General features: G+C 38.9%; 1 protein-coding gene across 4 annotated transcripts in view; it reads right to left on the bottom strand.

The window, feature by feature from the left end:
• The window catches only part of VAPA (VAMP associated protein A), a 37,312-nt gene that overhangs the window by 7,557 nt on the left and 16,407 nt on the right, over window positions 1-13,348 (bottom strand). For 2 of the 4 annotated variants that reach the window (XM_019920763.3, XM_073790519.1), the window contains exons 2-5: window positions 11,543-11,695; window positions 8,615-8,718; window positions 8,006-8,086; window positions 288-422 (exon numbers count right to left, since the gene is read on the bottom strand). In XM_019920763.3, coding sequence (XP_019776322.1) covers window positions 288-422; window positions 8,006-8,086; window positions 8,615-8,718; window positions 11,543-11,695 — 473 coding nt within the window. The remainder of the gene's footprint in view (window positions 1-287; window positions 423-8,005; window positions 8,087-8,614; window positions 8,719-11,542; window positions 11,696-13,348) is intronic. The other 2 variants (XM_019920761.3, XM_073790520.1) reach the window with 1 other exon arrangement.

The following is a 13,348-nucleotide window of genomic DNA, read 5'->3' on the forward strand; positions in this document are numbered from 1 at the left end:
AGTGACAGGGAAAATTACACCAATTTCATAATAATGTTCCCACTTACATTTGTCCTGCTCACTACTGAGATTTTATTAAGTATGGTATTTGTTGTTTTAGAACAGAATAGTTTGTATGCCTGGTTTTTAAGTGACTGTGGTTCTACTGTAATTTTAAACATATCTGACATTTTCAACTCTAATTCCTTCACAACACACAATAAACACTTCGTACGTGCTGGGTGACCACATCACCATAACCAGTGACACTGGCAGACTTGTCTATCTGTTAGCTCCCTGAAACAAACCTTCTGTTTCTCCTGTTTGAACACACTGAGTGCCCTGGGCTCATTCTTCGCGCTATAACTGGCAGGTGCTGCAACTGTGCTGTTGATGCTGCTTGGCGGAGCGACAGCCAGGGCCGGCCCCGGCGGAGCAATACCCTGAGGTGCAGGGGAAACACATTCTCAGATTCACACCAAGCTCTGACTTCTCCTGCGTGGGACTGGGAATGACTAACACAGAAATCATTAGGTTCTAAAACAATCACCTTATTCTATAAAGATGTGTTACGCATAAGAAATAATAATAATAAATAATAGCTATGTTAAAGCAAAAAATACAACACATTTCTCAACTTTTTCTATTAATTAGCTATAATCAACTTGCATTATGTTCACTAAATGTAGAAACCTTATTAAACTTAAGCCAGCCTCACGTTCTCCTAGAATGAGTACCCTCTGTGTGGCTCTTAATTTTTGTTACTACTCAATACTTGTCAGTACCTGAAGAACAAGCACTTCATATTTTCTTACCTTTGCTAACACTCTAACTGAACAATGTTAAAATGAATTTTTTCAAGGGTTCGAAAATTGCAATGATTTATAAACCTCTCCTGTATTCAACGACACCCCTCCCTAAACACATACACACACACACCCACTTACCCCCCAGGATCAAGAAACAAAGACACACAGAACATTCTAGTATTCCATTAGTATCTCCACAGTTCTCTTCCTATCTTCTCTAATTCCTTTAATACACATAAAAATAATACTATACAAAAAGGTTGGAGCAGACTCTGAAATAATACTTACTAAGGGCTTCCCTGGTGACACAGTGGTTAAGAATCCGCCTGCCAATGCAGGGGCACGGGTGCGATCCCTGGCCCGGGAAGATCCCACATGCCACAGAGCAACTAAGCCCATGCGCCACAACTACTGAGCCTGCACTCTAGAGCCCACAAGCCACAACTACTGAGCCTGCATGCCACAACTACTGAAGCCCACACGCCTAGAGCCTGTGCTCTGCAACAAGAGAAGTCACGACAATGAGAAGCCCGTGCACCACAACGAAGAGTAACCTCCGCTCACCGCAACTAGAGAAAGCCCACGCACATCAACAAAGACCCAATACAACCAAAAATAAAAACAAACAAATAAAATACTTACTGATATCCAGGTCATTGTACATAACTAAGACAACTCCATCTTACTTAATAATGCATTGTCCCCAATCTGTTCTTTGTCTCAACAGAAAATAATGTATATTTCATTACAAAAAGTCTTTATACATAGAGCCCCTGAAATTCCCTATTCTTAACAGTCCTTCAGGCTTCATTATGACAAGTATTTTTCCCTAGAAAATATGTCATTAACAGATAGATGTTAAATGGAGGGCATAAATGAAATGTAATAATTTTTCTAAATTTGGAAAATGTCAAGTAGAGTTGGTGGCCTAAAATAAACCAAAAAAAATTTTTATTTCAACATAAAGAATTGAAGAGGTTGTAAAACATCATAACAAGTTAATTAAAACCACACTCAATCCTAAAAAAAAACACAACCACTAACTGGACATTAGATTTCATAATATAGAGTTGATAATAACTAAAAAGAGCTAATAATTCACAGAACTCCAGTTTGTAAAATAGAAAGTAGTCGACACTCCAGTATCATCTGCGTCCAGCTATCAACAACCCAGGGAATGTGCTGAGCGGTTCTCAGTAGTAGCCCTGAACATAACTCATTTGAAGACTGTGGGCCATTACCTTACTGAAATGCACCCAGTCAAAGTCCTGCTGTCCCCGAGGACTAGGGGGACCACACACCTTAGTGCCTAAGGGCAGTATTAGTTAATGCCTGTTGTCCAGGAATAACTATTAATAGTACCTCTTTTTATTCTAAAATAAAAGGGTTCTTGGACTCCTAGGTCATTCTATGTATGATCCAAATCAGAGAGCTATTTTCCAAAAAGAAGCCCGTATTCTAATGATGGTTCCAAATAAATTAGGACTGTTTTATCACAAAAATGATCTCTTTAAACCATAAAAATAAAAACATGGACTCAACCACCATACTTCTAAAGCTGGCACCTTTCTTATCCTACAAGATGACTAAAAACTTCAATCATTTTCTGAGTTATATATTCAGTATCAAGGTCCTAAAAAACCTAAAGAAATCAACAAAATAATAACACAGCCGTTTCCAACTGTCTTTAGAGACAGTAAATGCCCAAGAACTAACAGCATACCTAAAAAGATCCAGATCCTCAAACAGGGAAAGGTGTACTTACATAAGGTACTTGACTGCCTGTCTACTTCTTTTGAGGGCTCGGGGAGGTGGGCGAGGAGCTGCGGGCAGGGGTGAGAGTGGGATGGGGTACCCAACATAAGAAACACTGAATCAACAGCACGTTTTGCTACCTGCTACCTACACCAACTCTGAGAAGAAAGTATCAATAACCATGATAGCTATTGTGCTATCTAACTGCTTTGGATGCAAACCAAATTTTTCTAAGTTGATTACTAAAGATCATAAATTCTGATGAGCAACTCTTTGGAGTAAATGTGTAACTGAACATGGGCTTCTCCACTGGGCCTGCGCGTCCGGAGCCTGAGCTCCGCAACGGGAGGGGCCACAACGGTGAGAGGCCCGCGTACCGCAAAAAAAAAAAAAAAAACTAAACTGAAGTTTGCTTAAATTAACAAACTTTTTAAAACATATTGACAAACTAAAATAAATAAGGGGTCAAACCATGTCACTATAGGAATTTACTAACAGCAATCGTGACTATATAAACTAAAAAATATATTTTGTACTCTACTTCTAAAAATACAGGCTGCCAACAGTTCTCATATTTCTGTGAATCTTGCACATTTAGAAATGTGTTTTCCTTGAATAAGGGCGTTTCATCTTTAATCAATTTGTGTAGTCAGGATTCAGCTTCATATGGCATCTTACCAATTTGTCTGTAGTAAAGTGACAAACTTTATCTAGGTAAAACACTACTCAATGATGCCCCAATTTCCTAACAGACAAAGTTCATACTAAACTGAAGACAGACATACAGAAAAAGGATATTAAGTAATTTCGTAACTGTATCTATGGATACTAGAAAGAAATCAGTATGTTAGAGATACTATGGTCTTTAAGCAGTTTCATCAACTTCATCTGTAGACAATACTAAACCAGAAATGGCAAGATACCATTAGGGTCTTACCAACAGGGTTTTATTACCACATGAATAAAGTATTAGAAAAGAGGTGTTTTATGTGTGTGTGTGTGTGTGTGTGTAAAAGGTTTCATCTTTTTTTTTTTTTTTTTTTTGCAGTACTTGGGCCTCGCACCGTCGTGGCCTCTCCCGTTGCGGAGCTCAGGCTCCGGACGCGCAGGCCCAGCGGCCATGGCCCACGGGCCCAGCCGCTCCGCGGCACGCGGGATCCTCCCGGACCGGGGCACGAACCCGCGTCCCCTGCATCGGCAGGCGGACTCCCAACCACTGCGCCACCAGGGAAGCCCAAAGGTTTCATCTTTAATCATTATAACAAATACACAAAAACTTTATATATTTTATACTATTATAAACACTCCAGATTTGGTTACTCTGAGGTTTCACATTTTCTGTAAAGGATGCGATGCAACAGTAAGCTTATGACTTGACAGGAAGTCACTAATCAACAATTCGGACAGCACCAGGTCTGTACCAGGCTGCGCCCACTTAAGTGATCCCTCAGTAATGGGGATTTCTCGTAGAACCTGCAGGTTAGCAGCTCCACAAGAATGAGCTTACACAGGAACGGCGTTTCCAAAAGTGTATTTTACAGAACATCTGGCATTCCATGGGAAGTTAATTGCATTATATGAAACAAAAAAGAAATACTAGGTTAATCAGATTTTCTTTATTCAGAGCCTTTAATGTGCAAATATGCAGTGTGCTTATTTATAGCGTTTTTCCAAACTCATCTGACCACAGAGCCCTTCCAAACCAACACATTCTGGCAAACACCGCCTCATAAAAACACAGCTGTATTTCAGCCCTTCTTTTTAACACGCACATTAATCAATTACGGCCACCTCTAGTATAGATACAAATATTTTTGCACATTTGAATTATATAAATCTGATATACTGAAATATTAAAAGTCTCATTTTATGTGCCAAACCTGAAATGTGAATTCCAAACACTTAAAAATGTCCATCAAGAAGCATAACAGCAAAGCTAAGAAGCCATATGAGTTGCTATATTCCAACAGCACTGCAGCTGGTTCACAAGAGGACCTGCCCATTCTTCTCCGTTAGTGTTGGATTTTACACAATTTGAATTATCCAAGAGCTTCAAGAACATAACCCAACCATTAAACACAATCACAACACCTCAAAAAATAAAAGGATGAGCATCATCTTATGTGATTTATGTGATACTGACTAATTTCACCATTAAAATTTTACCATTAAAAGTGCCTTCAACTGACAATCAGGCCTCCACTAGAATCTTGGCCAAAAGAATGGTTTGATAGGAATTCTCACAAAACTAAAAATCACTGTCTTACTCCCAGTGCCCAGCTTGTGGTCTTGAAATACCATCTCCCACTGAAAGGACCCAGGGCTTGAAGAAATGTCTAATCCCAGGTCTGAGCCTGGAAGTATCTTGCCATATTAGACATGAAGGAAATTACCAAAGACTACTAAGGTGAAAGGACTCAGGAGCCGGCTACTAGCCAATCTGATCACCAATACAATAACTGCAAGGGGTTGAAACAGTAGGAAGTTTAAGTCCATGAGTCCATAACAACACGGCAAAGAGGGAAGGGAAGGAAAGGAAGGAGGACAGAAAGCTGACTGTACATCATCAGAGGGACACTGTAACCAACTCATTTTTTGAAAGCCTATAACTTAAGAGAAAGCTTTAGAACTCCACCATTGAATGAATCAGCGGGTATCAGATGAGCTCCAGTTACTCTCTAACTAATACAATGAAGCAGTAATGACAAAGTCACCATTACACAACCTTGAATGAATCAATGGACTTAAACTGTATTTACTCACTTCCAACTGCACTGACATTTGGGGCTGGAGAATCTTTGTTGTGGGGACAGACCTGTGCATTGTAGGAAGCTGAGCAGCATCCCCGGCCCCTACCCACTAGACGTCTGTAGGCCCCTCCACATTAGCTGTGACAACCAAAAATGTCTCCAGACACTGACAACTGTCCCGTTGGGGGGCAAACCACCCCTGGCTGGGACCACTCATCTACACACTGCACACCAACGGCTGCTAACTTCAACACAAAAAAAATCAGACATTAGGTACCTCCCTGAGAGAACAGATAACCACCTACAAAGTAGTCTTGCCTCTCCCTCACCGCAAAAATAAGCCTCAATTTAATCAAGTCTCTAGATCCAATGACAGGAAATACCAAAGACAGCAGAGAAGTTAAAAGATACCTGAAGGATGCAATCAGCAAAATCTAGTCCGTGGGAAAGTCTACAGGACAAACTCGGTTTCTTTAATAAATAATTTACAAGAGAAAAACAGAGGGAATCTATAGATTAAGAGACTTAAGAAACATACCATCCAATAGCAGTATGTGGACTTTATTTTGATTTCAAATCAAACAAACTGCAAAAAAACAAATGTTTAGGGCTTCCCTGGTGGCGCAGTGGTTGAGAGTCTGCCTGCCGATGCAGGGGACATGAGTTCATGCCCCGGTCCGGGAAGATCCCACACGCCACGAAGTGGCTAGGCCCGTAAGCCATGGCCGCTGAGCCTGCGTGTCTGGAGCCTGTGCTCCGCAACGGGAGAGGCCACAACAGTGAGAGGCCCGCGTACCGCAAAAAAAAAAAAAAAAAGAGATGAATGGATAAAGAAGTTGTGGTATATATATACAGACTGGAATATACAGATACAATGGAATATTATTTCAGCCATTAAAAAAAGGAAATCCTGCCATTTGTGACAACATGGACGAAACTTTAAGGGCATTATGCTAAGTGAAATAAGTCAAGGAAAGACAAATACTGTATGAGCTCACTTATGCATGGAATCTTAAAACAAAACAACAAAGCCCCAAACTTGTAGAAAGAGATCAGGTTTGTGGTTACCAGAAGCGGGGAACGGCGAGGAAGGACTGGATGAAGGGTGCCAGAAGGTACAAAATTGAAGATAAACAAGAACTGGGGATGTAATGTACTACATGCTGACTCTAGCTAACACCACTGTTTGGTATATTGACAGCTGTTAAGTGAGCAGACCTTAAGAGTTCCCATCAGAGGGGGAAAAACTTTTTTTTTGAGTAGCTATATGAGATGGTGGATGTTAACTAAACTTACTGTAGTAATCATTCCACAATATATGTAACACTAGTGTTTATGCTGACACCTTAAACTTATACAGTGCTGTATGTCAACTATAGCTCAATAAAACTAGAAATAAAATAAGTCAACCTAGATGAATGTGCTCTTTTCTTGGTTCCAATAATAAGAGTTATGCAAGCTATTAGCGTCCTGGCAGCCTAGCAAAAGAGAAAGTAAACTCCAAATGGGAAGCATCAACATGCCATCAAAATCTCACTTTCCAGTAACAACATATGTATTCACATTTTTTTGTTTTTGGCAAATATTTCAAAATCCCTTTAATAAGGCATTAAAAACACAATAAATGATTTGGTCAACACCTAATTACCATTCAGGCACTTCTTCATTTCAGCTTACCCTAAGAGTAACACAACAATTGACCCCACGTATTTAATCTGCAAGTTTACTTTTCAATAGGGCAAATGGCCTCCAGAGCAAAGAAAAAAGTCATGTAAAATTATAATCTGATTGTGCCAAACAATTCTATTTATCCATATTATTTTATATGTTAAATCACACACACAAAAACCTACTTACCCTTCAAGCCCCTCCTACAAACCACAGAAAAAAATTCAAATTTGCGTTTCAGAAAAGGAATAAAGTGACCACAACCCATTCTATAAGACTACCTTTTAGGGCTTCCCTGGTGGCGCAGCGGTTGAGAGTCCGCCTGCCGATGCAGGGGACACGGGTTCGTGCCCCGGTCTGGGAAGATCCCACATGCCGCGGAGCAGCTGGGCCCGTGAGCCATGGCCACTGAGCCTGCGCGTCCGAAGCCTGTGCTCCGCAACGGGAGAGGCCACAACAGTGAGAGGCCCGCATACCACAAAAAAAAAAAGACTACTTTTTAAACTCCATGCACATACACTTCAGCCCCTCAAATTGTATTTGCCTCACACTAATCAAAAAGCAACATAAAAATTATTTACTAAGGAATAAAATCAGATGTATTTTGATCAATAGTGAACAAAATATCTGGAAATAGCCAAATTTGGAATAAACTGTTTGTCCATGTAAATTAAATCTTATCCCCAGACTGCAGGTATATAGTTACCAAAAAGTGGTTTATGTCTGTAATTTAATTATATTTATGTATACACATGTCTCATTCTAACAAAGAACTTGAAGTGGTTTAAGTAGCAAAATTTTGGTAGAATTAGGCGGTTCTTCTCCATCATCCAGCTTGTATCTAAAAGTATTTTTCTTCTTGAACAAAATGTTATGAAATGAAAAGAGCATATACACATTAAGTTTTTAAAAACCGTAAACACTGAGTCTGAAAGTGGAACAGCCATATCACACAATCACTAAGGCCAAAACCAGAAGCAGAATTCAATCTCAAAGTAACTGAGAGCTTAATAGCTTCCAATTTTCTTATATTTTCCTACTTACCAATTTATCATTTTCATTGGGCATTTCAAATACACATCTCAATTTAGAATCCATCAATTCATCGGGTTTTGCCTCTTTCCACTGAAAGCAAACAAAACCAAACAATGAGACAGAGGAGATACAATGGGGACAAATAGGTTTCGCCTCAAGGGACAACTGAGGGTTAGTGTAGCTGCCGTGCGTGTCTGTGTGTGTGTGTGTGTGTGTGTGTGTGTGTGTGCGCGTGCGCGTGCACAGGGGGTTCCCCAGGTCAGCCAGGACTACAGCTGCCTGTACACACTGCGTTATTCTCACCCACCACAGGTACCGGCAATGCCACAGAACTTCCTATAGAACCCTACGAAGAGCTACTATCACAATCCATTAAAATCACACTAACAGCCCTAGAGATTACAGGACTTCACTCTTAATAGCAGCACCTCGAAACTGTCTCTAAGGCGTACTATTTCAAAATTCCTTCGTTCTTGAAATGAGTCAGGGTTATCTGTAGTGAACAGATTTACAGATTTTGTTAATTTTAAAAACCAGGTTTCTCAATGGAGAACTAAACAAAACCCACAGTTTAAACAACATTTCCCCAGACAACTTCTGTTCAACTTCTCTACTCACCACGGCTTCCATATCTGAAATGTTTGGTGGAGCAAAGATGGTCTGTACCATAAACTTGTGTTTACTCTTCTCATTGGGGTCATAGTCAAAAGGCTGCAGCATTACTAAAGAAGAAGAAAGGACACATGACAGTGACTTCTGCATTTGTTTGCTTCTTTGCATTCCTAGTACTCACTCACTAATTTGCAAATTTAAAGAAAACCAGGAAAGGCGCGAGAAACCACACACTGGATTATTTACAGTAAGGATCCAGAAACAACTTTATGGTTTCGAATTATTTTTAAACTGTCTACCTTTCTGATTTGCTAAGTCTTTAACAACCCATAAAATAAACAAATGTCTACTAAAAATAAATAAATATCCATCTATGATTGCCCTCTCTAAACTTAAGTTTGGAAATTTTTCAAAACTTTGCCAACATTAACTATTAAAATGCCTATAAACTCAAAATCTAGTAAATTGCCTATTAAAACCACGTATAATATAAACTTAGGTTTCACATTAGTATTTAGTGATAACAGCTCTTAAAATTAGACAACTGAAGTATTTATAGAAGAAATTCTAAGTAACATAAAAACTCACTACCATATATTAGTGTTCTGATATAACTAATTTTTCTAAAATAGATTTTAAATACACACCTATTCAAGAAGAGTTTATTAATTTGTTTAAATGAGTCTAGGACAACAAAGTGTACAAGGAAACCATACAGCCTCATGATTTCTAAACTTTTTCCAGCTTCCTAATAATTATATTCAAATTTTTTTCTGAAGTATTTATGATTTTCAGTGGCCTACAAGAGGGTTTTTAGATGTTCCATGTGGTTTAAAATTATGTAATATAAATCTAATAAGAGAATATAGTGAATCAGCAATTGTACACAATATGTATACAATATTGTGGAGATTACTTCCCTAATATTTAGATTATTTCTAAGATAGACAGATGTCAACATTTTCAAAAAGACAGATGAAATGAAGCAAATGTAAGAAATATCAATTATATAAGAACATCTTCTTTATAAGGTATGTCTGAGAAGTCCATTAACTCCCATCATGGTTAAAAAAAAATTTTTAAGGGCCAAATATACAGCTGTAGAAAATGCACAGGATAAACGCCCAGAACCCAGATAAAGCACAGTGTATCTCCAGGAACACCCTTCACTGAACAACCACCCTACGCTATTCACTAGAAACTGGATAGAAAGAAAACTTCAAACATGGTTGTGACTTTATGACAGTCATACTTCTAAGGCTACAGACCATGTAACAAGAGGAAGACAATCTTAGCACAGATTAAAGGAGTAAATCCATAAAGGTGCATGCTAAAGGGAGAGAGAGGGAGAAAAGGAGAGAGTATGCAGACAGAGTCAATCAGGGAAGGCTGCTGGAGGAAGCGTGGCTGGAGTGCCTGCTCACCCGGAAAGGCACTGCACTGAACACTGGAGTGCCAGTTCTCAGTGGAGGAGAGGGATCAAGGGTGTGCATGGAAACAGTAACTGGTGTGTAAAGAGTTTTTAGTAAGTCAGGTGCTCAATACAAGGGGCTTATGTGAGAGAAAGGGCTTTGAGAAGTATACAGGTTCTTAAGAAACATTAATACAGTAAAACTTCAGAAAGCTAGAATTCTAAAGAAAAAGTCCTTCTGAATAGTTCCATGGATTCCTAGGGATATAGCTGTTTGCACCAAAATCTATTTTTAACCATGTGGATAGAAATAATTTTATCTTCTTCCAATTGAGCTAAAAAGGCTTGTGGACTTAGAGAGCAACTTCCAGAACACTCGTACTCACTGCCAACTCTTCTTATTGCCCACCCATCTTCCCCATGAACTGACAGTTCGGTCAGACAAACATGAAAGCAGGCCTGCCAGGCCACCACACAAGACTCACTAAAAGCATCTTCTCTAGGCCCTCCTAGCTCTGAGTTTGGGAATACAGTTACTGAGGGAGGATTAAGTGCCCCAAGAACTCTGACGTCTGTCCTTGACTGCCTCTGCAGTCAGGTTCCACTGATGAACATCTCAGTGAGCCTGCCCCGGGCGCTCACTCTTTGTATAAGTTTCTGTTTTTAATCCGCTGTGGGCTTGAAAACTAGAAAACTGATACAGAATTATTTTCATATTTTAGGAATACCTATCAGGATTACGCAGGCATGTTTTGTTTTGTTTAACATACACATGTCTAGGTTGTGTCCCCAGAGATTCTAATCTGGAAAGGTCTGCGTGTGTTCCTGCTCTCTGTGCAATTACAGCAGACCTTCACAGAGGTGAGAACTACTGCTAGAAAATACGAGTAAATGGTCTCTGTGTGAGGCCTGAGAAGTTCTCCCATAAGTAAACTACATCCTCCTACTTGCTTCCTATCACTCTGCTATGTTAGACGGTATCATGAAAGGATATCGTCAGGGAAGTCTGAGGGCATTAACTCTGGCACCAGCACAGACTCCACGGCAGGAGTAAGCAATCCACACATGGAAGGAACCAAGCACACTCCCTGGACTACAAGTAAACACAAAAGGGGGTGACAAAACTAAAGTTTTCAAGTGCGGGACACTGTTGGCATTAACAATAAAAGGCAGAAAGACGCATCTAAGTTTACAACTATTGGCAAAAAAGAGGCACTGTACATTTTTAAGCAAAAGATTTAGGATAACACCTCCACAGCTGCATGCAATACATAACAACAGCTAGAGATCTGAATGAATGAGGATGAGCAATCACAAAAATGATACAACATTTCAAAGACAAAATAATAAGGGCAGAGAATGTGGCAGTAAGCTGTAGAAATAAAGAACAGATATAACATTTTTTGAACGACAGTAACTGCTTACAAACTGACCACATACACCCTCACCCCAAGATAAGACATTTCCTGCAGCAGTTTGCATATAGTAAAAGAACAGCATAAATTCAGGACATGGTTTGCTACCTGAAACAGTCACAGTCAACCCTGGGTCAATAATTCCACTGTTGGGCCTCACACAGTATCGACGAGGTGCTGTAGTCTTCACTTTGAAACACACCTTTCTATCCGATGGATTTCGCAACTTAAGATTTGTAGTGACTACATCTGTGAAGGGGCCTGTAAGGTTTAAAAACCAAAAACAGGGAAAAAAAATTTTAATTGGATTCACACACAGACACACACAAGCAGAATTCAAAACTGGATGCACATAACCTCAATTTTATATAGAGTATGTACTGAAAGTCTGTGTACCTAAATATACCTCCAGGTATACACACACAAAGGAGTTTTATTTTCTTCTTCATTCCTTACCAGACTTTATAAAATCACTACATGAACATGTATTGTTTCTATCAAATAAAATATATTTTTAAAGTTTCAATTTATGAAATAAGCCCAAAATTGTATTCCTAGAGTATGCTCTTACCACATGACTGAAAAGATTGGGATTTCCAGTGGTCTGCAAACCAATGCCAATCTTCAGATTCACCTGACAGAGCCGACCACAAAACCTCTCCATCAGAAGCCGACGAACCCAATGACAGGGTGCTCTTGCTTCACCTCAACTAAGTTTGATCCCTTCACTCGTTCATTCTTTCACTCACATATTTGTCAAGTGTTTATTAAGAGCACTGTGTCAAATGCTCTACATACAAAGTTTTTTTTAAGCTTTGATTCTACACCCAAACATAAAACTGCAAAACAAAGAACCCAAAAGGTGATGCAGTCCTGCCTGAATTAAATAAGTCCTAAACCATTTTTTGTTTAAAAAAGGGGGGAGTGAGGTGTGGAGAAACAGTACCGCCACTTTTGTTCTTGGCGGAAGAAAAGCCTAAAGATATTTTATACAGGTTTAGACAGTAAACTGAATACCTGTTAATTTGGAGACTGAAGATAAATATGTCTCAATGGAAGCAACAACCACACACTTTTAACTAACCCAAAAGCAATTTTCAGTGGTTTCTAAAACAATTAATTTTAAGTTATACTTTTAAAAAAAAAAAAAGCTAGAAGGCTGAAATCAAAGACAACTATTATAAAGGCTATCTTTCCTTTATTAAATAAACCAGAAAAAGTATGTCTTTTAAAACTTTAAAATATTTCTAGTTTAGAGTCCAGACTGAGAAGATTCCCCAACTCTGCCAGATACAGTTTCCCATTTTGCTGAATACTGGAAAATTATCTTAGACAAAGGCTTGAAGGGGAACAACAGACAATGCAGAGGCACTGGGAAGAGAGCAGGGGCTGAAAGTAGACCTGCCTGATGCAAGGAGAGGAAAAGAAGAGACTTGAAATGAAAGGCACTTATTTCAGGTCCTAGGAAATGAATTAATTTTATCCTATGCTTAAAGTTTGTGAGTTGTAAGATATTTTCTAAAAAAATAAAGATTTGGAACTGGGATGAAAGGGAAGAGACAGAAATAAGAGAACATTAGAAGAAAGCATATAAAGGCAGAGAACCAGTTATGGAAAAAATTCTAATGTGAAATAGGCATTTAAATCAACAAGTACACATCTTTAAAATATATATATATATACAAAAAAATAAAAAATAAAAAAATATATATATACAATATATATAAGAACTACAATCTTTTGGACAGCTTGCTTGAATTATACGGTCAAGTTAATCACTGCATTTATATATTATTTTACATCCTTTGCTGCTTCTTCAATCCCAACTGCTTGCATTTTTTGGCTAGCAGCTAACTACCCCACCATACACTGGCCCGGGGGAGTGAAGGGGAAAGCTCCAATCTGTCCATTTTG

The sequence above is a fragment of the Tursiops truncatus genome, chromosome 13 (assembly GCF_011762595.2).
Source record: "Tursiops truncatus isolate mTurTru1 chromosome 13, mTurTru1.mat.Y, whole genome shotgun sequence".
Taxonomy (NCBI): Eukaryota; Metazoa; Chordata; class Mammalia; order Artiodactyla; family Delphinidae; genus Tursiops; species Tursiops truncatus.